The sequence below is a fragment of the Hypanus sabinus genome, chromosome 10 (genome assembly GCF_030144855.1).
Source record: "Hypanus sabinus isolate sHypSab1 chromosome 10, sHypSab1.hap1, whole genome shotgun sequence".
NCBI classification, from domain to species: domain Eukaryota; kingdom Metazoa; phylum Chordata; class Chondrichthyes; order Myliobatiformes; family Dasyatidae; genus Hypanus; species Hypanus sabinus.
Window position 1 is genome coordinate 141,479,512 of NC_082715.1, and position 26,722 is coordinate 141,506,233.

Below are 26,722 nucleotides of genomic sequence, written 5' to 3' on the forward strand. Positions count from 1 at the left end.
GCTTATACCATACAGAGACTTTCAAGCAGTTCTGCTTTCTGTCGAAGAACGGAAGTAGTATAAGACATTCTAATGCAGGTGAGGAAAGTTGGATTAAAAAGTTCTTAGTGACTGTCTGAAGTTCTTTACAGTATAATCATTAAATAATTAAATATGATAAAGTACTATTTAAATTCAAATCATTTACTCACTTTCAAGTACTCTACATATCATTTTCAGTATTAATTATGTGCTTGCTATCTATATTTGCACAGTTTGTCTTTTGTACATTGGTTGTTTGTCAGTCTTGTGTGTAGTTTTTCATTGATTCTATTGTATTTCTTGGTTCTACTGTAAATTCTTGCAAGCAAATGAATCTCAGGGTAGTATTTGGTGACACGTACGTAGTTTGATAATAAATTTACTTTGAACTATTGTGCTCATTTACTGCACCAAAATAGATGCTTAATGCTGTGTATCATGAAATGCGTGTTTTCAATTTAAAATGTAAATTATTTTTGACTGTCATTGTATCTCCTGAAGCAGAGTAGTGAGGGAGACGGCTGGCAGGGCAAAAACATGATTGGAAGGACTTTAGACGGTGTGACAAAATTAGACTGTCAGTTCTCTGGATCTATTCAAACTCGACAGCAGTGACAGTTGTGCCAGTCAGAACCGCGGGTACCCGAGTAGCAGAGCATTGTCCGTCCTGGGAACACCACAGCTGTTAATCGAGTTATTGTTGTGGAGTGTCACAACCATGTGGTGTCGAGAGAGGGAGAGAGCCTGCAGCGACGTGCCTGCCACCAGAATCCTTTAGCAGGATTACCACCACGAGCATTCACTTGTTTAGAAAACTCCATGAAGGATATGTTGTAATGGTCATGAATTACTCTCGCCAGTGATCTTAACAAAACCCTTCAAACTTGATGACTATGTTTGTCTCCCAAGAAACACGGTTTAAGATATTGCCTTTTCAAGGTAATTCAAGATAGTTTAATGTCATTTCCTGTACACAAGTGTAAAAGAGAATGAAATAATTGTTACTCCGGATCCAGTGCCGCACAAAAAAAAGAAAAGAGCATAAAAATACTAATAATATGAACAAAAACACAATAAATATAAATACATAAAAGAGCTTGTATACATTGACTGTATGACCATAAAGTGTCGCTGGGCACAGGGGTGTCTGTACATAAGGTGACTGACAGGAAATGATAAAGTAGTGGTAGTGGGGGGATGGGGGATGTGGAGGGGTGGGTTAATGGGTAGAGGTGTTGATCAGCCATACTGCTGGGAAAGTAACTATGTTTTGAGTCTGGTAGTCCTGATGTGGATGCTACATGCCTCCTTCATGAAGGAGAGGGACATGGGCAATATGGATGGAACCCTTCATGATGTTACTGGCCATTTTCCAGCACACTTCTGTACATATATCTTTGATATTGGGTAGGCTGGTGCTGGTGATGCGTTGGGCAGCTTTGACTACCCGTTGTAGATCCTTCCTGTCCTCAGCAGCGCAGCTGAAACTCTATAGTTCTGAGCTGCATAGTCCCACTTCAGTGTGAGAGCATAATTGCAAATTGACTGTGTTTTGCAGGAACATCATGCTCAAAAACAGTTTCTTTTCCCAAGCATTAGGCTAATCAACATTCCCACTCACTAACCTACCCCTTCACACCCCTCTGCTACCACCACCACTTTTATCATTTCCTGTCAGATTCACCCTATGTACATGCACTCTATGCCTAATGTCACTTCATGGACATACAATCAATCTATGTATATAAGCTATCTTATGTATTAAGAGTTATTTTGTTTTTTATTATTGTGATTTTTGTGTTGCATCAAGAGTAACAATTATTTAGTTTTCCTTCACACTTGTGTACTGGAAATGACATTAAACAATCTTGAATCTTGAACAGTCTTGAATCTTTTGGAGAAGAATTTGGTAACTTAAAGATGATAGAGGGAATAAGTCAATAAGTCCTGCAGGGCAGTTGTATTTTTCCCATATTATCTTTAATGGATTATTTAGTACAGTGGCAGGAGAAGTAGTTGAAGCCTGCTGCTAATTAATTAGTGTCTTTCACCACTGTCACTAGCTCCCTGACCATGCAGGGATGATGCCTTTGTCTGACCTAAATAAATGGTTCAGTGCTCAAAGCTTCACTAATGGGACTGTTGATAAAATCCTAAACCTATTTCAGGGTATTCAATGTGCTGAATACACGTGTGACTCAACCATTGCTCAGTTTGGAAAAGAGTTACCAACTAGGTCATATTTGCAATGGACATGCAAAGGACAAAACTTGTTTTGATTGTAGCCTGCACAATTTTTTAAAAAGATTTTCAATACATTATTTATATTTTAACACAAATTTCAATCTAAAGTGATTGTAAGACAATATCATAAACTGAGAAATTTTGTTATTTGTAATAAAGATTCAGTCATGTAATGTTTTGTCAGACATCTTACTGTATTGGACGTGAGACATGAATATTCAGCAGGAGTAAGTGAATAGCTCCTTCAGCCAAATTCCCTGCTTTATTCCCATTTTCCTTAGTACCCAAGAATCTGTTCATCATTGCACCCCTAAAGCGAGCAATTAAGCAGCCACAGCCTCCTAAGATGGAAACTTCTAAAGAAGCTGTTTTACTATATTTATAAGGGCCTAAGAAAAACCATAGCTGAAGTATTCTGTACAATTCTGATCTCCTCACACAAGAACAAAAATAAGAGGGAGTTGCTGCAAAGATTCACCTTTCTGGTCCCTGTAGTGGCAGGTGCTGAAGGAGTAATATTGAATCAGCTAGGCTTTTGCTTTCTAGAATTTAGAAGGAAGGATAACTTCAAGGGGATGTACAAAATTTGTAAAGGCATTACAGGATAGCTGTAGAAAAATGTTCTTGGTAAGGAGTTGTGAACTATACAAATCCTTAAGAGGCAGTCCATCTTGGTGATATAGGGAAAAAAGTCAAAGCTTTTAGAGAGGATGCAGAAGAGGTTTACCAGGACATTGCCTGGATTAGAGAGCATGTGCGAAAACGAGAGGTTAGACATGCTCTCTTTTCGCTGCTGCCATCAGGAAGAAGGTACAGGAGCCTCAGGACCTGCACCATCAGGTTCAGGAACAGTTATTACCCCCAACCAAATGGATTTTGAGGGGGATAACTTCATTCGCCCCATCACTGAACTGTTCCCACAACCTATGGGCTCACCTTCAAGGACTCTTCGTTTCGTGTTCATGATATTTATTGCTTATTATCATTATTATTTCTTTTTTCTTTTCTTTCTTTTTGTATTTACACAGTTTGTTATCTTCTGCACATTGGCCATTGTCTGTCCTATTCGGTGCAGTCTTTCATTGATTCTGTTGTGATTCTTGTATTTACTGTGATTGCCCACAAGAAAATGAATCTCAGGCTTGTATATGATGGTGAACATATATATATATATATATTTTGATAATAAATTTGCTTTGAACTTTTTGAACTTAGAAACTTGGGTTGTTTTCTCTGGAGCAGCAGAGACTGAGGGGAGGTCTGATGGAGGTTTATGAGATTATGTATGTCCTCAAAAACTTCTATAGTTGTACCTTGGTGAGCATTCTGATAGGCTGCATCACTGTCAGGTATGGAGAGGCTACTGCACAGGATCGAAAGAAGCTGCAGAAGATTGTAAATTTAGTCAGCTCCATCTTGGGTACTAGCCTACAAAGTACCCAGGACATCTTCCAGGAGCGCTGTCTCAGAAAGGCAGCATTCATTCCAGCACCTAGAGCATGCCCTATTTTCACTGTTACCATCAGGTAGGAGGTACAGAAGCCTGAAGGTACACAGTCAGTGATTCAGGAACAGCTTCTTTTCCTCTGCCATCCAATTCCTAAATGGACATTGAACCCATGAACACTAGCTCACTTTTTTAATATATACAATATTATTTCTGTTTTTTTTGCACAATTTTAATCTATTCAATATACGTATACTGTAAATTGATTTACTTTTTTTCTTCTATTATGTATTGCATTGAACTACTGCAGCTAAGGTACCAAATTTCATGACACATGCCGCTGATAATAAACCTGATTCTGATTGTGAAAGGCATAGATATAGTGGACAGACAGTATCTTTTTCCCAGGGTTGAAATGTCAAATACCAGAGGCAATGCCTTTAATGTGAGAGGGGGTAAGTTCAAAGGAGATTTGAGGGGCAAGTTTTTTGCCGGGCTTGTGCTGCCTTGGAATGCTGATAGAGGCAAGTACAAACTGGGGGTCCATAGACCCCTCGGTTAATGGTAGGGGTCCGTGACATAAAAAAAAGGATTGGGAACCCCCTGCATTAGGGGTTTTAAGATCTGTTTGGATTGGCACGTGAATGTGAGGAAAATATAAGGATATGGACATTGTGTAGTTAGAGGAGATTAGTTCAGTCGGCCATTTGATTACTAATTTAACCGGTTCAGCACCACATTGTGGGCCAGAGGGCCTGTTCCTGTGCTGTACTGATCTACGTTCTGTGATAAGCCTTTGTAATTTTCTGTTCAGGATGACAGCAGAGGATCAGTCATTGTTTGCTTCCGAAGTCGTGACAATGGGTTTCAGGAGGTTTGAGGAATTGAGAGATGGCTGGAGGCTGACTGATATCCTGCTGCTATTTATTTTGTAAATGAAATTTTCCATTTGGGACCTGAAGTGGAAAAGTGACAGTAGCCATAGAACTGTACAGCACAGTGAAGGGTCTTTGGTCAGCCATGTCTAATCCCATCATAGTCCATATTCCTGTCCATCTGTAAATTCTAGGCACCTAAACAAAACTGTCTCACTTTAAAGTACCTTCCTGCATTTGACATTTCTACTGGCGTAAAAAGATTCTGGTCATCTACACTGTCTGTGTCTCTCATAATTTTACTTGATTTAACTACAGTACCTATATTAAAAAAAGTATTTCTCCCCACCCCCCAGTAGTTTTCATGGTTTATTGTTTTACAACATTTAATCACAGTGGATTTAGTTTGGCTTTTTGATGCTGATCATTAGAAAAAGACATGTGTCAAAGTGATTACAGATCTCTGCAAAGTGATCTAAATTAATTATAAACATAAAACACAAAATATTTGATTGCATAAATATTCACCCCCTTTAATATGACACATCAAATCCTCTCTGATGCAGCCAATTCGTTTTAAAAGCCACATAATTAGTTAAATGGAGATAACTTTGTGCAGTCAGGGTGTTTAAATTGATTGTAGTAAAAATACACCTGTATCTGGAAGCTCCATGTAAAAAAACACTGGAGGAATTCAGCAGGTCGGGCAGCATCCGTGGAAACGAGCAGTCAACGTTTCGGGTGGAGACCCTTCGTCAGGACTGAAGAGGGAGGGGGCAGGGGCCCTGTAAAGAAGGTGGGGAGAGGGTGGGAAGGAGAAGGCTAGTAGGTGCCAGGTGAAAAACCAATCAGAGGAAAGATCAAGGGGTGGGGGAGGGGAAGCAGGGAGGAGATAGGCAGGAAAGGTGAAGAAGGAATGTAAGGGGAAAGCACTATGGATAGTAGAAGACTTCTACTACATGAGAGAGGTGATAGGCAGCTGGAAGAGGAGGCAGAGTGAAAGTGGGATTGGGGAAGGGAGAAGGAGGGAATAACCGAAAGTTGGAGAATTCGATGTTCATATCAAGGGGCTGGAGACTACCCATACGGTATATGAGGTGTTGCTCCTCCAACCTGAGTTTGGCCTCATCATGGCAGTAGAGAAGGCCATGTATGGACATATCTTGAAGCTCCGATTGCTGGAGAGTCAGTATCCTGTCAAAAACTACACCATGAAGACAAAATAACACTCTAAGCAACTCAGCGAAAAGGTTATTGAAAAGCACAAGTCAGGAAGTAGATACAAGAAAATTTCCAAGTCACTGAATATCCCTTGGAGTACAGTTAAGTCAATCAAGAAATGGAAAGAATAGGCTCAGCTGTAAATCTGCCTAGAGTTGGCTGTCCCCAAAACAGGGGACTAGTGAGGGAGGCCACCAAGAGACCAATGAAAACTCTGAAGGAGTTGCAAACTTCAGTGGCTGAGATGGGAGAGACTGCACATACAACAACTGTTGCCCGGGTGCTTCATCAGTTGCACCTTTATGAGGGAGTGGCAAAGAGAAAGCCACTGTTGAAAAAAAAACATGAAATCTTGACTGGATTTTGCCAGAAAGTATGTGGGAGACTCTGAAGTCAGCTGGAAGAAGGTTCTATGGTCTGATAAAACAAAAATTGAGCTTTTTGGCCAAGCCAAACTCCTCATATAATCAAAAACACACCATCCCTACTGTGAAGCAGGGTGGTGCTGCATCATGCTGTGGGGATGCTCCCCTGCAGCAGGGCCTGAAAGGGTTGTGAAGGTAGAGGGTAAAATGAATGCAGCTAACACAGGGAAATCCTGGAGGAAAACCTGATGCCGTCTGTAAGAGAACTACATAGGGATCGCTCCCTATGCGACTCCCTTGTCCATTTGTCCCACCCCACTGATCTCCCTCCTTGCACTTAGCCTTGCAAGAGGAACAAGTGCTACACCTGCCCCTACGCCTCCTCCCTCACTACCATTCAGGACACCAAGCAGTTCTTCTAGGTGAGGCGACAATTCACCTGTGAGTCTGTTGGAGTCATATAAAGTATTGTGTCCAGTATTCCCAGTATGGCCTCCTTTATATCGGTGAGACCCAATGTAGACTGGGAGACCGTCCGCCAGAACAAGCTGGATCTCCCAGCAGCCATCCATTTTAATTCCCCTTCCCTTTCCCACTCCGATACGTCTATCCATGGCCTCCTCCACTGTCATGATGAGACCACACTTAGGCTGGAGGAACAACACCTTATATTCTGTCTGGGTAGTCTCCAATCTGATGGCATGAACACTGATTTCTTGAACTTCCAGAAATGCCCTTTTTCCCCCATCTCCTTCACCCTTCCCCATACCCTTTTCCCTCTCACCTTATCTCCTTGCCCACCCATTGCCTCCCTCTGGTTCTCCTTCCCCTTTTCTTTCTTCCATGGCCTTCTGTCCTTTTCTATCGGACTCTCCCTTCTCCATCCCTGTATCTCCTTTGCCAATCAACTTCCCAGCGCGTTACTTCATCCTTCCCCCTTCAGGTTTCACCATTCACCTTGTGTTTCTCTCTCCCCTCCTCCCACCTTTTAAATCTACTGCATAGCTTTTTTACTCCAGATCTTCCAAAGGGTCGATTCTTTTCCAAAGATGCTGCCTGGCCTGCTGAGTTCCACCAGCAATTTGTGTGTGTTGCTTGAATATCCAATGATGTTACTTTAAGAAGAAAGATGGTGGTAAACCAGAAATTATAGACTAGTGAGACTTACATCACTAAGATGTAAGCCTCACTAGTCTATAATTTATTGGAGGAGATTGTTGTAGAAGATTCTTAGTGACATGTGTACTTGTATTTGGAAAAAGCATTGACTTAGGGGCAATCGAAATGTAACTGATTTTTTTGAGGAAGTGACAAAGATGATTGGCGAGAGTAAAGTAATGAATGTTGTCTATATAGATCATAGTAAAGCATTGATCAGTAGGCTGGTCCAGAGTGTTAGGGTGGTTAAGTTACTTCGTTTAGATGACATGCATTATTCAGAGAGATTGCGCTCAGCTATGAAGAAGGACATGGTTAATTGAGAGTTTAGGGAGGGGTGTGTCGATATTATAGGTCATGTTGCTATTAAGGATGAGAAAATGTCTTGAGAAATATTAAGGTGATTAAGTTCCTGGAGCATTTCGGGATCTATCTCATTTTAAGAACAAAATGGTACTTGGTTAAATCCAATCAGATTAGATCTGTATTCGAGTGCTCTCCCTCCCTTGATGCTGTCATAGCATGGTGCCAGAGTTCTGGATCTTGGGCAAGGTTTAATCGACACGGTTTGTGGATTGGACTCTGTAGTTCACACTATTTCTGGTTTCTTGTCACTCCTTTTATTGTTGCTATTTTGAGCAATCTTGAATCAGGACAGCCTGCAGATAATGAATACTGAGCTGAACGGAACATGCCTGGATTGATTCTATTATGTGTTTTGTGCCTGGGGTTGATGTTTTTCTTTGAACAGGTTCCATGGATTTCTTTGTTTCGTGGCTGTCTGTGGGGAAGATGAATCTCGGGGTTGTATACTACATGCATACTTCCATAAATATACCTTGAATCTTTAATTTACATTAAAAATATTTAAGTCTCTACTTCCACTGCTCTTTGTGGCAGAGACACCAAAAGACTTGGAATCCTCTGAAAGAAAAAATAACCTTTCTGCTTCTTGAATGGATTTTTTTGAACAGTGAACCATGGCTCTGTTTTCTTCTATAAAAGGAAACCATTTCTTCACACCAGCCCTGTCAAGATCCCAAAGAATCATGTTTCAATGAAGCTCTCCCTGCTGAACAGCACCCCATAGAAACAGAGTATGTCCAACCTTTTGTCATTTAAGACAAACAGTCCTTCAGGGTTTCAGTGCAGTAAATCTATTTTGAGCTGCCTTGAATGCATATAATGCTTCCTTAAATAGACAGAACTATTGTACTTATTAAACTAATACCTTTTGTGTTATGCCCCAGATGCAATCTCACCAATACCCCTTTTAACTGAAGCATTACCTCATACTTCTATATTCACCCTTCGTGACAAACAGCCATAGTATATGAATTTTCCTAATTATTTGCATCATCTTTGCTATCCCATAGTAAAGCACTTTGAACTATATCATCTGTATGAAAAGTGCTCTCTAAATAAGTTATTATTTTTATTTTTTCTCAGCTCAAGCTGGTAAAACCTGCAGTATGGGCATAGCCAAGCATACTCATTTCTCAATTGCTGGGAACTTTCGGACTATTCCAGTGATGTTTAGAATTGTGGATCTCTGGAGATTTAAATAAATATTGCTGTGTAGGCCTAATTGATAGCAGTTGTAGAAACTGTATTACCATTGGGACAATGTATACCCTATTCATGTTGCACAGTGTTTCAATTTCCTCTTGTAATTCAGCATATTTTTGGTGTTTTTCACTTATTGACTTCAGTAGGTTTCTATAGGTACATTTAGTGTCAGAGAAATGTATACAATATACAACCCGAAATTCCTTTTCTTCGCAAACATCCATGAAAACAGAGGAGTGTGCCAAAGAATGAAGGACAATTAAATGTTAGAACCCCAAAGCCCCACCAGATCCCCCCTCCCACGCAGAAGCAGCAGCAAGGCTATGACACCCCCACCAGCGAAAAAGCATCGGTGCCTCCCCATCACCAAGCATGCAAGAGTGCCTCAAAGCATCAATAAAGACATAGACTTGCAGTACCACAAAGACTACTCATTCACCTAGTAATTTGACATACTCTCTCTCTCCCTAATAAGGGAAAAGGAGGTGTTCCCATTTCACAGTGAGAGGGGAGACGTAATAAAACAACTCACTGATCAATGGTGTTAGAAGACTGTTGCATTGCTTTTTCCGAGCCCTGTGTCTCTGGGCACGAATGCAGCAACAAGCCCACTGCTTCCTATCTTCCTCGTTCTCCTGTGATGCATCAGTCAGTGGCAGCGGCGGCACCAGCCTTGAATCCGCCTGCCTCCAGAGCCATGAAAATCCGGCACCCTGAAAGCACGCTAGTCTTCCAGGCCACGTCCTTGGCATATCGAAAAGTGTCTGGTCGTGAGGTCCTGAGAGTGGGTCCCATTCCCGCAAAGAACCAAAGTCTGAGTGTAACTCCAGGTCAGGATCTTCAAAAGAACCTTGAAAAAGAAGAAAAGAAGATATATCAAAGATAGAAATAGAGCTGTTTCCGAAGATGCGAGCAAAGGAGTCGCTGTTTAGCGCCATCGTCACTCAGCTCCACCTCTTCAGTAAGTTGTTTGTGTGTGGAATGGCTATGTCTATTAAGTCAGTTGCTCTTGCTTGTTTGTCCTATAATATCTGGACGATTATTATGGATTGTCCTATCTGTAATAATTTGTAGGACTCTGACTCTAAAACTGGACTAGGCTTCTATTTATAGTAAGGTATGGTTTTTTTTGAGTTTTTATTTTAAGACGAGATTTTGGTGAATGTTGTTTGCCACTTGATTTTGCCCGTGTAAGTAATCAGATTGAGTTAAACTACTGTGGGATCCTTTAATGTGTTGGATTGTTTCTCGTTTCTCAGCATCCTCTTAAATCTGTTGGTCTTTTATTATATATTTTTGATAAGTTTTTGTGTTAACCACCTGGTCCTGAATTGCCACAAGGAGCCCTCTCTTTCTAGGAAGAGGTCTTTAAAGTTCAAATTAACATCTAATATTAGAGTACATACATGTCACCATATACAACTCTGAGATTATTTTATTCTCTGTGCATACTTAGCAAATGTATAGGACAGTAACTGTAAACAGGATCTGAAACCTGTAAACATCAGGAACTGTAAACTGTAAATAAACTGTGCAAATGCAGGTATAGATAAAAAACAATAAATAATGAGCATGAAATAACAATATAAAAGAGGCCTTAAATGAGTGTTGTTATCCCCTTTTGTTCAAGATCCTGATAGCTGAGGGGTAGTAACTGTTTTTGAACCTGGTGGCACGAGTCCTGGGGCTCCTGTACCTTCTACCTGATGGCAGCAGTGAGAAAAGAGCACGGCCTGGGTGGTGAGGATCTTTGATGATGGATGCTGCTTTTCTTCGGCAACATTTCATGTAGATGTGCTCAATGGTTGGGAGGGTTTTACCCATGATGTACTGGGCCAAATCCACTTCCTTTTGTAGGATTGTTCACTCAAAGACATTGTTGTTCCTGTATTGGGCTATAATGCAGCCAGTCAACACATTTTCTACACACATCTGTAGAAGTTTGCCAAAGTTCTTGAAAAAATACCGAATTTCCGCAGACTCCTGAGGAAGTAGAGGTACTGTCATGCTTTCTTCACAATTATATTTATATGATGGGTCCAGGGCAGGTCCTCTGAGATAGTGACACCCTGGAATTTAAAGTTACTGACCCTCTCCACCTCTGATCCTCCAATGATTACCGGCTCGTGGAGCTCTGGTTTCCACCTCCTGAAGTCTACAATCAGTTCCTTGGTCTTATTGACATTGAGTGAGAGGTTGTTGTTATTACAACACCCAGCCAAATTTTCAGTCTCCCTCCTGTATGCTGATTCATCAGCCCCTTTGATACAGTTCACAACAGTGGTGTCATCAGCAAACTTGTATATGGTGCTGGAGCTGCACTTAGCCACACAGTCACAGGTATAAATGAGTAGAGCAGGGGGCTAAGCACACATCCCTGCGGTGCTCCTGTCCTGATGGAGTTTGTGGAGGAAATGTCTTTGCCATTCCAAACTGACTGGGTCCTACAGGTGAGGCAACCAGGATAGAATTGCACAAGGGGGTATTGAGGCCCAGGTCTTGGAGTTTACTAATTAGTTTTGAGGGGACGATGGTATTAAATGCTGACCTGATCTGATAAAGAGCATCCTGATGTATGCACCATTGCTGTCCAGATATGCCAGGGTTGCATGAAGGGTGAACGAGATGGTGTCTGCGGTAGACCTGTTGCTTCAGTGCGCGAATTGGAGCGGATCCAAGTCGCCACTCAGACAGGAGCTGATATGCTTCCATTTCATCACTGTGGATGTAAGTGCCACTGGGCAATAGTCATTTAAACAGGTCACCACACTCTCCTTGGGCACCAGTACGATTAAAGTCTGCTTGAAGCAGGTGGGTACCACACACTGCCGGAGTGAGAGGTTGATGATGTCTGTGAATACACCAGCCAGTTGGTTGGCACTGGTCTTCTGTACTCAGTCAGGTACTCCATCTGGACCAGATGATTATTGGGAGACATGGGGGTACGTAATAGTTCCTCCCTGTTCTTGTGATCAAAGCGAGCATAGAATGCATTGAGCTCATCTGGAAGTGAAGCTCTGCTGTCCCCTATGTTGCAAGATTTAACTTTGTAGGAAGTTAAACTCTGAGCCAGGTGTTCAACATTTCCTTGTTGACATCTAGTCTGCTCAGATTGTGGGGATGTCTTCTGTGGAGGGTCATGCTGTTTGACTGGTTAACTTTTTCTTCTGTAGTGTTTTTTTTTCTTCATTTAGCTGGGTTGTGCTTTCATTTAAGTTTAGTGGTCTGTACTTTTTATCAGAATTGCATATGCTCACATGGAGTGCTGTACTCTGTTTTTGTTGATGAAAATATTTCCTTAGAAGTTTTACCTGACTGTTACTGCCTTAATACTGGCCTTTGTAATAGGCACCAAATCATCCAAATATCTCTACATTTTTGAGCTTTGCAATCTTTGAATATTTACATAAAGGGTACTTTTACTTCTCCTAACACTTTGGATAATCATGTTCTCATTTTTCATTTATCAGATCTTTGCAACCCACTTACCCTATCCATGTCCTTTTGAACCCTCCTATGTCCTCCTCGTCTTACTTTCCTACCAGTCATTAGCAAATCTGGCCCCTCTAACTTTGGTCCCTTCATCCAAGTCATTTATATAATTTGTAAAACTTGAGATCGCAGTATTGACCTTAGAGTATTAATTAGTGATAATAATACAGAGAATTCATTATTAGTCAGAAAGCAAAAAGTGGGATTAAGCAATCATTCTGTGGTTGATCGGCTGTGACTAGTGGCGCAGTGGGGTATCTGTACTCAGGCCCAAGCCATTCACAATCTATATGAATGATTTGGCTGAAGAATCCAAATGTCGTATTTCCAATTTGACATTGTCTACAGCTGCCCGGGATCCAAAGCTTCACCACTTGCTGGGAAAGATGTATTAAATAGATTAACAAATGTTAAAATGTCTTCTTCTGTCACCTGTGAAATAGCATATGTAATCCAGAGAAAGGCATACAAAATGCAGGAGGAACTCAGCAGCAAACACCTTCAAATGACAGGTCTCAGCCTGAAACATTGACTGTTTATTCCTTTCCACATGCAGCCTGACCTGCTGAATTCCTCCAGCTTTTGTCACTCTGCATTTTATTTTCCTTTGGTTGAGAGCTGTGTACTGAGAAATGTACGGTATAATAGATGCCTCAGAGGATAAATAATACAGCATTGATAGGAAAATTGTTTACCCTGCTGTGATACAGCTCTAATTTTAATGGCTTGTGGATTTTTTTTCATGCATTACTCTTGGGTGCCTTTGACAAGATGTGGAATAAGGTTACTTGTATGTTATTGTGCTCAGTATTAACAATTTATTACATATACCATAAAAGATTATAAACAATCTCTTCTCCTGATGCAGCGCATACAGAGTGCCATCTTAAAAGCCTTCAACAGCCCTACAGTCAAAACTGCTGATGAAGAAACAAAACGAAAAGTGAAAGGTGGGGATGTTACACAGTTCAAGGGCGCCATCTACTGTATTTATGGTCATTTAAACTTAACTAACTCTTCCCAGTTAGCAGAAAGCAGAAAACCGACACTGGGCCAGTTACGGTTTAAAATCACAATTATCAGCCTTTAGAGATTTTAACAAATAATGTTAATGAAAATGTTTTAGGCTATAAATTTTTTTTAGCAAATGTCATCTAGAAATTATTATGAAACTTTGAAGTCATGAATTTGGAAAAAATGTGTTACTGAGGAAACGAGTTAAATTTATCCCAAAATATAATGTTACAGTATATGGAAGAGAAGGTGTGAAGATGAATTTTATCAACCAGATTTTTGTCGGAGAATTGATCAGTACCGTCATGTGTGAAGAGTGTTTGCATGTGAGTATTTAGTTGTACTTTTTTGTTGTAATAAAAATAATACAATTGTACTTCAGTTTCTTATTTGTCTTCATGAATCACAATTAAAAGTAGTACATAACTGAATGTGTAATGTAGAAATTATAGAATTGTTTGGCAAATGTATATGTTTTTAAATAGCCTCAGTTGCATGTGTTTGTGTTCAAAAAGCAGCAATTTTTGTCACTGGCAGTTGGTGGGAAATGTATGTTTTAAACATAATAATTTTATCTTGAGTGAAGCAAGTACTTTCACACCCTTTTGTCCTCTACCTAATGATTTCTGTAGTTGCAACAAAGAAGAGCGACATTACTGCTTATGGAATTTTGTTGCTAAATTGCTATCATGTCTAAAACAATAAAACAGCAACGGTTAGAAATACAGTAGCAGCTATGAAGCAGTTCTAACATAGTGTTGTAAAATTATTGGAAGAAGTTATTTGCAATAGCTAGAGCATGGTGTATCTGTGGAATTCATCGCCATAGACAGCTGTGGAAGCAAAGTCATTGGGTATCTTTAAAGTGAAGCTTGGTAGGTTCTTCTTTAGTAATGGTGTCAAAGGTTACGGAGAGAAACAGGAGAATGGGGTTGGGAGGTATAACAAATCAGCCATTATGGAATGGCAGAGAAGACTCGATGAGCTGAATAGTCTCATTCTGCTTCTATATCATATACTTGGTTTTTATTGTAAGACCATATGTGTATGGCAGAAAGGACCTTCATAAGAAGTTAAAAACATGGTCATTAGAGAAAAATGTAATACATCCCAATTTCACTCCCTGATTTTGACTAAGTATGTTCACAATAAACAAATGTTTGTAATGCTTTTAAAAAGTTGTTTTACATAACTGATACAACAATGAATCCTTTTATAACTTAAAACATAAGGTTCTTAGACTGTGGGTGTACATTAGGGTTAGATAATTGTCTATAAATCTAGGACTTCCTTCAAAATTTCTCCAAATATATATATATATCTTCCTTTTAGTCATTGCACATAAAGATATATAGCTGAAACTGAGAAGAAAATTCGGAAGTTTGCTACAGTCGTAACCATTATCCACAGTTTTATTCTGAAAATAACGTCTGATACAATGACTGCAAGTCTAATTTTAGGCTTTCTGTTTATATGACGTGTGAATGCTGTGAATTTTGTGTTATGAACTGTGCTTTTTAATACAGTTCTAATTTTCAATTATTTACAATCTTTTGGATTTTTTAGATTTCATCTGTTAGAGAGCCATTTATCGATCTTTCACTTCCTATTGTTGAAGAAAGGGTAAGACAATTTTTGTTTTTTTGTGTACAGAGTAGTTAAAACATTTATCATCTGTGTACTGTGTGTAGGTCTTTATAAGCATTATTTGCAGTTGGTTTACTCAGCATTAGTTACCACTCGGGTTTGCCCTCTATTTAAATCTTCTTCATAGCTTTGGAACAAACCAAGTACAATGGTTAATTAGAGCATCAGTTAATCGAGGCAATGCAACCCTCGAAGGACAAAAACTAATCGAGAAAATAGCTGGAGTTCTCTTAATTTATTTGGGACATTATGTTGCTTAATTGGGACAGCAAACTGTTGTCAGTTTCTAACTAGCGTCAGTCACATGTACTTGTGTGATCATTAGACACAACACTGTGCTTCAAGCAAAGTTTTTAAACAGCCACAGTTGCATGTGTTTGTGTTCAAAAGGTAGCAATTTTTGTCACTGACAGTTGGTGGGAAATAAGCAGTAAGACAATTCAGAGCTGTTTTGCTAACTGAGGTTTCAAGGATTCAGGCTTGGAGATGCCAGAAACGACAGGAGTGAAAATGAAACAACTCCACTACTTCAACAAGTAAGGAACTATAAAGAATTTGAAGGTATTGCCAATCATCTTGAATGTTACAATGAAAATGGAGATTTGGAGGATGCAAGCATCAACAGCATTGTTTGAAGGCAGTCCATTATCTGCACTAGGTGTCTATAATGATTTTGTTCATTTACATTCAAAAGAAGGCAATACAGATGAATTTCTCCATCAATAAGCATTAGGAACTAATACACAGTTTTATAGTAGTGCTTTAGTAGTTTTATAGTATTGTTAGTGTTAAATTTGTTACTTATTTCCCTAAAAAAACTTTCAGAGTTTTCCCCAACCAGAAACCCTGGATGAACCATGAGATCCACAATCTGCTGAGAGCCAGACCAGAGGTATTCAGCTCTGGTGACCAAGTTAGATACAATAGGTCCAGGTACGATCTCCGGAAAGCTATCTCATGGACAAATTGGCAATTGCAGACTAAACTTGAATCTCTGAAGGATGCTCGACAGCTGTGGCAGGGCTTGAATGCTATTACTAATTACAAAGTTGAAATCAAGCAATACAGGTGACAACAGAGCTACACCTCCAGATGAGCTCAATGCCTTTTGTGCTTACTTTGACTGTAAAAACACACAAACTCCCATAGCCCCCGATAACCCTATGATTTCAGTATCTGAGGGCAACGTGAACATCCTTCAGGATGGTGAACCCACAGAAAGCATCAGGCCCAGATGGGACACTTGACAAAGTACTAAAGACCTGTGCTGATCAACTGGCTGGAGTGTTTACCAAGATCTTTAACTTCTCACTTTGACAATCTGAGGTATCCACTTGCTTCGAACAGGCTTCAATTTTATTGGTTAGAAGAATGTGGTAGCCTGTCTCAATGTCTGTTGTGCAGTAGCATTTATGTCCACTAAGATGAAAAATATCAACGCTTGGCTGAGAAACAACTTGGCTCTGCTCTAATTTGCCTAACAGCACAATAGGTCCACAGCAGATTCCATCTCAGTAGATCTTTATTCAACTCTGGAACATCTGGACATCAAAGTTGCATATTTCAGGATGCTCTTTATCGACTACAGCTTGGCATTGAATATTATCATCCCATTAAAACTGATCAGTTAAGTTTCAAATACCTCAATACCTCCTTGTGCAACTGAACCCTCGATTTCCTCACTTGCAGACCTCAGTCAATTTAGAGTGCCAACAATATCTCCTCCACAATCTCCATCACCACAGATGTACCACAAGGCTGTGTGCTTAGTCCACTGCTCTACCGTCTTTACACTTTTGACTGTGTGGCTAAGCATGGCTCCAATGCTATATTCAAGTTTGCTGATGACACCACTGTTGTTGGCTGAATCAAAGGTGGTGACGAATTAGCATTCAGGTGGGAGACTGAAAATCTGGCTGAGTGGTGCCATAACAACAATCTCTTACTCAATGTCAGCAAGACCAAGGAGCTGATTATTGACTTCAGGAGGAGGAAACCAGAGGTCCATGAGCCAGCCCTCCAGAGGATTAGAGGTAGAGAGGGTCAGCAACTTTAAATTCCGCCATGTTATCATTTCAGAAGCTATGTCCTGGGCCCAGCATGTGAGTGCAATTATGAAGAAAGCACACACTACTTACTTAGGAGTTTGTGGAGAATCAGCATAACATCCAAAACTTTGACAATCTTCTATAGATATGTGGTGGAGGGTATATTGAGTGGATGCATTATGGTCTCGTATGGAAACAACAATGCCCCTGAGCCGAAAATCCTACAAAGAATAGTGGATATGGCCCAGTCCATCACGGGTAAAGCCCTCGCAAACATTGAGCACCTCTACATTGATCTTGGTCACAGGAAAGCAGCATCCATCATCGTGGACACCCAACACCCAGCACATGCTCTCTTCTATCTGCTGTCATCAGGAACAAGGTACAAGAGTCTCAGGACTTACACCACCAGCTTCAGGAACAGTTACTACCCCTGAACCATCAGGCTTTTCAACCAAAGGGGGTAACTTCACTCAACTTCATTTGCCCCAACATTAAAATGTTTCCACAACCAATTGACAAACTTTCAAGGACTCTCCATCTTGTGTTCTTGATATTTATTGTTTATTAATTTATTATTATTGTTTCTTCTTTTTGTATTTTGTATTTGTATTTTGTATTTTTTGTTTTTGCCTTCTGCACCTTGGTTGAACTCTCTAGTATTTCGTTAATTCTGTTATGGTTATTATTGTATAGATTTATTGAGTATGCCCACAATAGAATGAATTTCAGGCTGGATATGGTGACATATATGTATGTACTTCGGTAATAAATTTACTTTGAACTTTAGTACACCATATCTCAGTGCAGCTGGTTATTACTGAGTCCTTACAACCAAACATGGTTTTTCAGCAACTGGTATATCACTTCTTGTGGTTTTTAGCAACTTCCAGAAAGAATGAAACCATTGCTATAACGAGAGGTTGGACAAACTTGGGTTTTCTCTGGAACAGCAGAAGCTGAGTGGAATTTTATAAGATTATGAGAGACATAGAGTATACAGACAGTAACTTTTTCCAGGGGTTTAGATGTCTAATACCAGAAGCACACATTTAATGTAAGAGGGGTAAATTCAAAGGGGATGCAAGGGGCAAGTTTTTTTTCCCTCCCAGAGTGGTGAGTCCTGCTTAGGGTGGTGGTAGAGGCAGATATATTATGGACTTTTAAGGGACATTTTGATGGGCATGTGTATGTGAGAACAATGGAATGATATCGATGTTGTGTAGGCAGAAGCAATTAATTTAGTTGGCTATTTGATTCATAATTTGGATGGCCAGACCATTGTGGGCTGAAGAGACTGTTCCTGTGCTGTACTGTTCTGTATTCAAACAAGCTCCTTAAGCTAGCTACATACAACTCCCTATGATATTCGTAACTTTCCAGTAAGAATTAAACCTTTGTTCTACTAGATAAACATCCAGTTAAATTCAACTAGCAGCTCAGTGCAAGTAACTGATAGTTGTTTTAAACAAATGTTTAAAAAACCAGAAAATAGGCAAATCTTGGTTAGTTATTCCTGCCACTAGAGCCGTTTGTTCTTGTCAGAAGCTGCACTAGCACTTAATTTATTCAATATTTTTTGGTTAGATTAGGCAGCCTTATCAATGTGTTTTTTCTCTCATTTATGGAATAAGTTAGATATTCCACAGCTGTTTATTATTTCTGTGTCCACACATGACCTTAATTTTCCAACATTTTTATTATTTCAGATATCCAGCATTGTTAGATCCAACTGTTTGTTATTTTCTTGGTGGTTTAACAACTGATTGTCTGCTTGTACTTTAAGTAGTTTTGATATACATGTACCTGCTAACCATGCTTCCTGGTAGCCACAGTATGTATACGACTTTTCAGTGTGTCCCCTAGTGGTTATATTGGTATGATTCTGGAAGGTTTTGGGAGCTCCCCTGGTGCTGCATTATTTGAATAGGGGGTATCTCATTGGTTAACTTTTATCTACGAACTTGAATGGATTTTTTAAATCTATGGAGTATAAAAATTGCTAACCACAAGGCAGTACCGTGTTGGTCTCTTTGTCTTTTTTCTTCTTCATCTCCCCCTTCTGCTGCTAGCCTCTGCTCCTGTTTTTAGCTTTCTTTGTTCTATTACATTTTACTTCTTTCCTGACTTCTGAAAGAACTTTGGATTAAATCAGAATCCAACACTAGCATCTGCAATATTTTACTTTTAAATGACATTAGATTTTTAAATTATAATTTAACATTGCAAACCTGTCAGCTGACACAGAAACAAGGAACACTGGAAACAGTCAGCAGGTGAGGAAGACTGGCTTTCTATGTCTTTCAGCATTGCGGAAGCCTAGGTTTTTAGCAGACCTTTCATATTGAAGAAGAAATAATCTGAGACTGGTGGTTTTTTTGTAAGGAAGCTTAGATCTAAGGATACTAAGATATCAATAAGATTGAAAGAGTGCAGAGAAAATTTACAAGGATGTTGCTAAGACTTGAGGACCTGAGTTATAGGGAATGATTAAATAGATTAGAACTTTCTTCCCTACAGCGTGGGAGAATAAGGCAAGGTTTGAGAGATGTATAAAAGTTATGAGGGGTATAGATAGGGTAAATCCACTGAAGTTGGGTGAGACTAGAACCAGAGGTCGTGGGTTAGAGGTGAAAGATGAAATGTTCGAGGGGAACCTACCGAATGTTGAAAGGACTGGATAGGGTGGCTGTGGAGAGGATGCTTCCTTTGGTGGGGGTATCCAGAAACACAGGGCACAGCCTCTAAATTGAGGGGTGACCTTTTATAACAGAAGTAAAGAGAAATTTTTCAGAGGATGGTGAACCTGCGGATTGTACTTCCACAGACTGCGGTGGAGGCCAAGTCTGCGGGTATATGTAAAGCAAAATTTGAAAGTATCCTGATTGGTCAGGGCATTAAAGGATATGGCGAGAAGGCAGGTGTATGGGTTGGGTTTGAGTGGGTTCCGAGATCAGCCATGATGGAATGGCAGAGCTGACTCAATAAGCTGAATGGCCTAATTCTGCTCCTATGTTTTATGGTCTTATGGTCAGAGTATGGAAGTGGTTTGCTTTCAACATTTAAGAGAATTGGGTAGGAAAATGGATGGGAGGGGCATGGAAGGGTATGGTCCAGGTGCAGGTCAATGGTACTGGGCAGGTTAATAGTTTGGCAAGATCTAGATTGGCTGAAGGGCCTGTTCCTGTGTAGTAATTTTCAGTGACCATCTGATTAATACCGATTCATCTGTTAATGGCCCTCTTATCAGTAGGTCAAACTGACATACTGAACTAGATGTGAGACTTAACCAATCCATGACCTATCTTTCTAAAGTAAAAGGATCTCCCAACAATTTAATTTCCCAGTGTTCTTTATACGGTACCTAGGGTCTTCATAATCCGAGATATTCTCAGGCAAAGATTTTCCACACAATATGCCAACATTTTTCATTATTGTATTTTTAGCAGAGTTACGTAAACAAGCAAAGGATAAAGGGAATAAAGAAGTCAACAGATGACGAGAACAGTTGGCAAGCTTCTGCAGAACGAAGTAATGGACACATTGAGGAGGAGAGCAACCAGGCACTTCATTGCTCTAATCCGGTGGAAGGCAATATATTAAGTCAGTCCGAAGGTAGCGATAAAGATGGGAATCAGTCAGACAGAAGCAATCAATCAGACCGAAGCAATGATGCAGACACTGAAGCATCAGAACCCGAGAACCCGTCAAAGCCAGTGGAGTCCCTGAGTGGCGGCACTGATTCCAGCATTGGTTTGGCAACTGTCAGCCACAAATTTCTGAACAGCAATTCAGTACAACTCAAATATACCGACTTTAGCTGTAATGATTCTCTTTCCAGTGGGATATCAAAACTCCACATTGGCAGTACTAAAAAGGAAAATCTAATTATTGATTCTACTTATGAGGATCAAACCGACAGTGTTCAAGACACAAAAGAGAAATGTGTTGTTTCGAAAAACGCACATACGGCTTTTCAAACACTATCGCGAAGCTACAGAGCCAGACCTAAGGAATGTTCTCTTCAGTCTTGTCTTGCCCAGTTCACATCCATAGATCTACTAATGGGTAACAACAAACTGTTGTGTGAAAAATGTACAGAGAGAAAGCAGAAGCAGCACAAGAAGGCACAGTCAGCAGGTGGGTGATACATAAGTGCCCGAAACATCCTATAGATGTCCATTGATGGATGAATGTTGCATTCTACCTGCCTTGATGCCAACCTACTTTTGCAATCATTTTCCAGATATGGGTGTCACTGTCAAGGTTTAGATTTTGTTTGTTCTTCATTCCTAATTCCTTCATAACATGACGCTAGCCTGCTTTCTTCAAGGGGTTTTGACCGGAGCTGATAAAAGAATAGCTATAGCTGGGGCTTTCTAAGGCATAGGTCAGACCGAGCGAAGTATTGTGAGCAGTTTTGGGCCCTTTATCTAAGAAAGGATGGTGCTGCGTGGAGATGGTCCAGAGAAGGTTCATGAGAATCCTCCTAGGAATGAATGAGTTGTTTGAACAGTCTGTACTCACTGAGTTTAGAAGAATGTTGGAGACATCTCACTGAGTACTCAATAAGTGTCAAAGGCCTAAACAGAGTGGATGGGGAGAGGATATTTCTTATAGTGAGGGAGTCTAAGACTAGAGGGCAAAGACTGAGAATGCAAGGACGCCCCTTTACAACAGAGTTGAGGAGGAATCTCCTTAGTAAACAGATGGTGAAACTGTGAATTTCATTGCCATAGACTGTTGTGGATGCGAAATCATTGGACATATTTAAAGCAGAGTTTGATAGGTTATTGATTTGTAAGAGTGTCAACAGTTGTGAGGAGAAGGCACGATTGAACACTGGAGGGGCTGGCCCCCGACCCAGCCCGGACACCGCACTAACTGAATAACCTAGGCTGAGTAACGTAATTTTGCTCCAAGTCTTCTGCGTGTTACCTCCCACAATCCAAGGACATACCCGTTAGTAGGTTGATTGGCCATTGTAAATTGTCCCATGATTAGGTTAGGGTTAAATTGGTGGGTTGCTGGTGGCACAGCTCAAAGAGCCAGAAACACTTAATCCACTCTGTATCGCAAAATAAATAAACAAACAAACAGGATGTTGTGTGCAATAGAGAGAGATCTAGAGGGGGATCACAAGTGAAGTTTCAAGGTGTTTCTATGTTCCTGCTGATTATCTAGTTGGTATGATCATAAACTAAGCACATCCTCCTAAAAGAAGTCTTACAGGTGGCCTTCCTATTGATAAAAGCCATCTTCTCCCTATGCTGGAGATATGGTTGAATGTTCCATGGTTCTTTACTGCCTTCACAATGTCTCAGCTGCATTACCAACATATAGATTCTGGTTAATTGGGCCATCAGTTAATTACCACCATACAGTGCTTATAAAAAGTATTCACCCACCTTAGAAGTTCTCATGTTTATTGTTTTACAACATTGAACCATAGTGGAATTATTTTGGTGTCTTTTTTTGACACTGATCAACAGAAAAAGATTATTTCATTTCAAAGTGAAAACAGATTTCTACAAAATGATCTAAATTAATCACAATTATTAAACACAATAATCGATAGCATAATTACTCACCCCCTTCAAGTCAGTAGTAGATGCACCTTTGGCAGCAATTACTGCTTTAAGTCTGTGTGGATAGGTCTCTATCAGGTTTGCACATCTGGACGCTGCAGTTTTCCCCCATTCTTCCTTACAAAACTGCTCAAGCTCTGTCAGATTGCATGACGATTGTGAGTGAACAGCCCCCTTTTCAAGTCCAGGCAGAGATATTCAGTTGGATTGAGGTCTGGACTCTAACTTGACCACTCCAGAACATTAACTTGGTCATTTTTAAGTCAATCCTGTGTAGCTTTGGCTTTACACTCGGGTTCATTGTTTTGCTGGAAAACAAATCTTCTCCCAAGTCGCAGTTCTCGTGCAGACTGCATCAAGTTTTCCTCCAGGATTTCTCTGTATTTTGCTGCATTCATTTTACTCTCTACCTTCACAAGCCTTACAAGGCCTGCTGCAGAGAAGCATCCCCACAGCATGATGCAGCCACCATGTTTCACGGTAGAGATGGTGTGTTTTTGATCATGTGCAGGGTTTGACTTATCACCAAACATAGTGTTCAGTCTGATGTCCAAAAAGCTCAATTTTGGTTTCATCAGGCCATAGAACCTTCTTCCAGCTGATTTTGGAGTTTCCCACATGCCTTCTGGCAAACTCTACATGAGATGTCATGTGAGTTTTTTTCAACAGTGGCTTTCTCTTTGCCACTCTTCCATAAAACTGAGACTAGTGAAGCACCCGGGCAACAGTTGTTGTATGTAGTAATTGTATTTTTACTACAATTGTTTGAAACACCTTGACTGCACATGGTGATCTCCATTTAACTAATTATGTGTCTCTAAAATCAATTGGCTGCACCAGTGATGATTTGGTGTGTCATATTAAAGGGGGTGAATACCTATACAATCAATTATTTTGTTTTATATTTGTAATTAATTTAGATCACTTTGTAAAGAGCTGTTTTCACTTTGATATGAAAAAGTCTGTTGATCAGCGTCAAAAAAAGCTAAATTAAGTCCACTGTGATTCAATGTTGTAAAACAATAAAACATGAAAACTTGCGAGGGGTTTGAATACTTTTTATAGGCACTGTAAGTAGTATGGCTACAAGAGCAGTTTAGAATCTGATTATTCTGGGCAAGTGAATCATACTTAGGCCCTTCAAAACTTTTTTACCACATAGAAATCACGCCAAGAGTGTGATGGAATGCATTCAACAAGCTTTGACCTGAATGAGAGAGCCTTGGGTTCCACACCACCAGATTCAGGAAGAATTATTACCCTACAAGTGTCAGGCTGCTGAACCATTGTGGATAATTTCACTCACCTCAACACTGAACAGATTACTGAACACAACCTATGGACTTGCTTTCAAAGACTCTGCAACTTATGTTCTCATTGTTGTTTGTTTGGTTGGTTGTATTGGCATAATTTGTCTTTGGACATTGGTTATTTGTCAATGGTTGTAGTTTTCATTGATTCTTTTATATTTCTTTGTTTTACTGTGAATGCCTGCAAAAATTGAAAATGTATTTTGGTAATGAATTTTATACTTTTGAACGATTAGCACTCTATCCACCGCATTAGACATTTGCTACTTCCACCAGTAGCATCGTATGGTAACCATGTATATTCTACCACAGTTACTCACTAGGCTGGTGCAAGCATAGCATAGCATTAGCTAGATAGGTATCTTATGGAGGAGCTAGATAGGTATCTTATGGATAGGGGAAATCAAGGGATATGGGGACAAGGCAGGAACGGGGTATTGATAGTAGATGATCAGCCATGATCTCAGAATGGCGGTGCAGGCTCGAAGGGCCGAATGGTCTACTTCTGCACCTATTGTCTATTGTCTATTAGCACAACACTATTACACCTCAGGTCATTGGAGTTCAGAATTCAATTCCAGTGTCATCTGTAAGGAGTTTTTACATCTTCCCTGTTTCTTCAGTGTTCCAATTTCTCCCACAGTCTAAAGACATACCAGTTAGTAGGTTAATTGGCCATTGTAAATTGTCCTGTGGTCCTAGGGTTAAATTGGTGGGCTACTGGGCAGCATGGCTTGAAGGACCAGAAGGTCTATTCAATGCCATATCTCTAAATAAAACACATCCCAGACCCACTAAGGGGGAAAAGGACAGCTGGTGCTAGGGAATGCCAGATGCTGATGGCTCCCCTCTCATGTCTTTGAAATGTATCACCATTCCTTCATTGTCATTGTGTCCAAATCCTGGCCAGAGTCGTCAGGGGAGTAGCAGTACCATACCAATTATAATGCTGTGAAGTAGTGGCTCACCACCACCTCCAGAGCCATTTGATGGCCATGCCCTGTAAATAAACACATCTCGGTCTTACTCCAAGCAGCAAAGGAAATATTTCTTCCATTTATGTGGGGAGGGAAAATGACAATATAATATTCATCCTGCATAAGTTGAGGATGAATTAACATAAAAGATAAGTAAATGAAATCAATCTTTATAACTTATACTTAGGCACCGTTTTTATTAAATACTAATCACGTAGTTACCTTGAGTAATTTTTTTTATTATTATTCACATTGACACTTATTTTTACTATATATTTTCTTTCAAAAGAAAAGAAATCGGAACATGTATATACAAATGCTCGGAAGCAAATGTTGATCTCTGCTGTTCCACCGATATTAAATCTTCACCTTAAAAGATTCCACCAGGTAATTATCAGTAGGATGTTACAAAAAATTATTTGTTATTATTTTCATGTTAGGTCGTTTTGAGTCATCAGTTCAGTTTTGTTGCTTGGGGTCTGTGTTGTTCAGCGGAGCATTGTAGGCATACTGTGCTGGACCCCAGCTCACCCTCGGGTGTGCTGCTTGTTAAACAATATATTTCATTGTATATTTTGATGTACAAGTGACAAAGAAATTTAAATCAAATAGATAAACATGCCTTTTGATCAATATTATTAATTTATTTATTTTTATTCTTCTATATCCTGTATTGCATTGAACTGCTGCTGCTAAGTTAACAAATTTCACACCACATGCCGGTGTGAAATTTAATAAACCTGATTCTGATTCTGAAAATTTCTCAAGCACTTCTGTATACAAATGTATTTAAAATCAAATATTTATTCAGTAATTGAGTGCTTAGTCTAAATCTGTTTTTTAATAAATTATTTTAAGATGGTTCTGACATAAAGTTTTTTATTCAAAGCAAAAATGTATAGTTTGTCCATTACAAGATAATGGTTTAAAATTAAACTCTTTCCACTAAAAAAATCAAAAAATTGAATCATCACATTTTATAGCATGGAAGAAAGCAATTAAATCTATCATTGCTATGTACTGTACCTTATGAAGAATCCATTTAATACCATTCCCTCTTTTTTCATTCCCAACAAATAATTATTTTTCAATTATTTTATCTAATTGCATAGTTCTTCTGCCGTTACTGTTTCCTCTAGTGTTCAATAATCTAATGTCCCTCTGCTTAAATATATCAGTTACTTCAGGACATTCCTGGGCAATCTCTGTTTCTCCTTTGTAAATTTAAGTTGATTTAAAACTCATGTCCACATTTTAATTTGCTCTTAAGTCTCTTGCACCTTTCAGCTCCCTTTCTTGATGCTCCTTCAAGCAATACCTCAATTTTAGCATTCTCATCTTCCCAGACTGGCTCTTTCTCGTTGATATAATCTTCTCCAGTTTTACCTGCCTCTCCTCTATATCTGGCCTTTGATTAATTTGGATTTTAATAAGTGGCCATGCTCCATTTCTAGAATTATCTCCCTAAACCTTTCTGCCTACTCACCACATTTTCCTACTTATTATTATCTTAAAGCTTAACTATTTTACTGATCTCTTTGGGTCATCTTCTATAATTTCAAATTAATAACAGGCATGAAACATTCTCCTATATTTAAAGTGCTTTAAAAAATTAAATGTTTTCAGAAAAAAATGGTGATTTCTTTCAATTTTGGTGGTAACCTTGAAGTGTCATTATTTGACTGGGCTTTATTTTTCAATATACCTTTATGAAAATTTTACAACATGTGCCTTTGATTGCCTCAG

General features: G+C 39.6%; 1 protein-coding gene across 3 annotated transcripts in view; it reads left to right on the forward strand.

Annotated features, from left to right (window-relative positions):
* usp45 (ubiquitin specific peptidase 45) overlaps positions 1-26,722 on the forward strand; it is a 103,863-nt gene that overhangs the window by 68,573 nt on the left and 8,568 nt on the right. For 2 of the 3 annotated variants that reach the window (XM_059983158.1, XM_059983159.1), the window contains exons 10-14: positions 13,261-13,342; positions 13,641-13,732; positions 14,973-15,029; positions 20,548-21,241; positions 25,266-25,363. In XM_059983158.1, coding sequence (XP_059839141.1) covers positions 13,261-13,342; positions 13,641-13,732; positions 14,973-15,029; positions 20,548-21,241; positions 25,266-25,363 — 1,023 coding nt within the window. The remainder of the gene's footprint in view (positions 1-13,260; positions 13,343-13,640; positions 13,733-14,972; positions 15,030-20,547; positions 21,242-25,265; positions 25,364-26,722) is intronic. The other variant, XM_059983160.1, reaches the window with a different exon arrangement.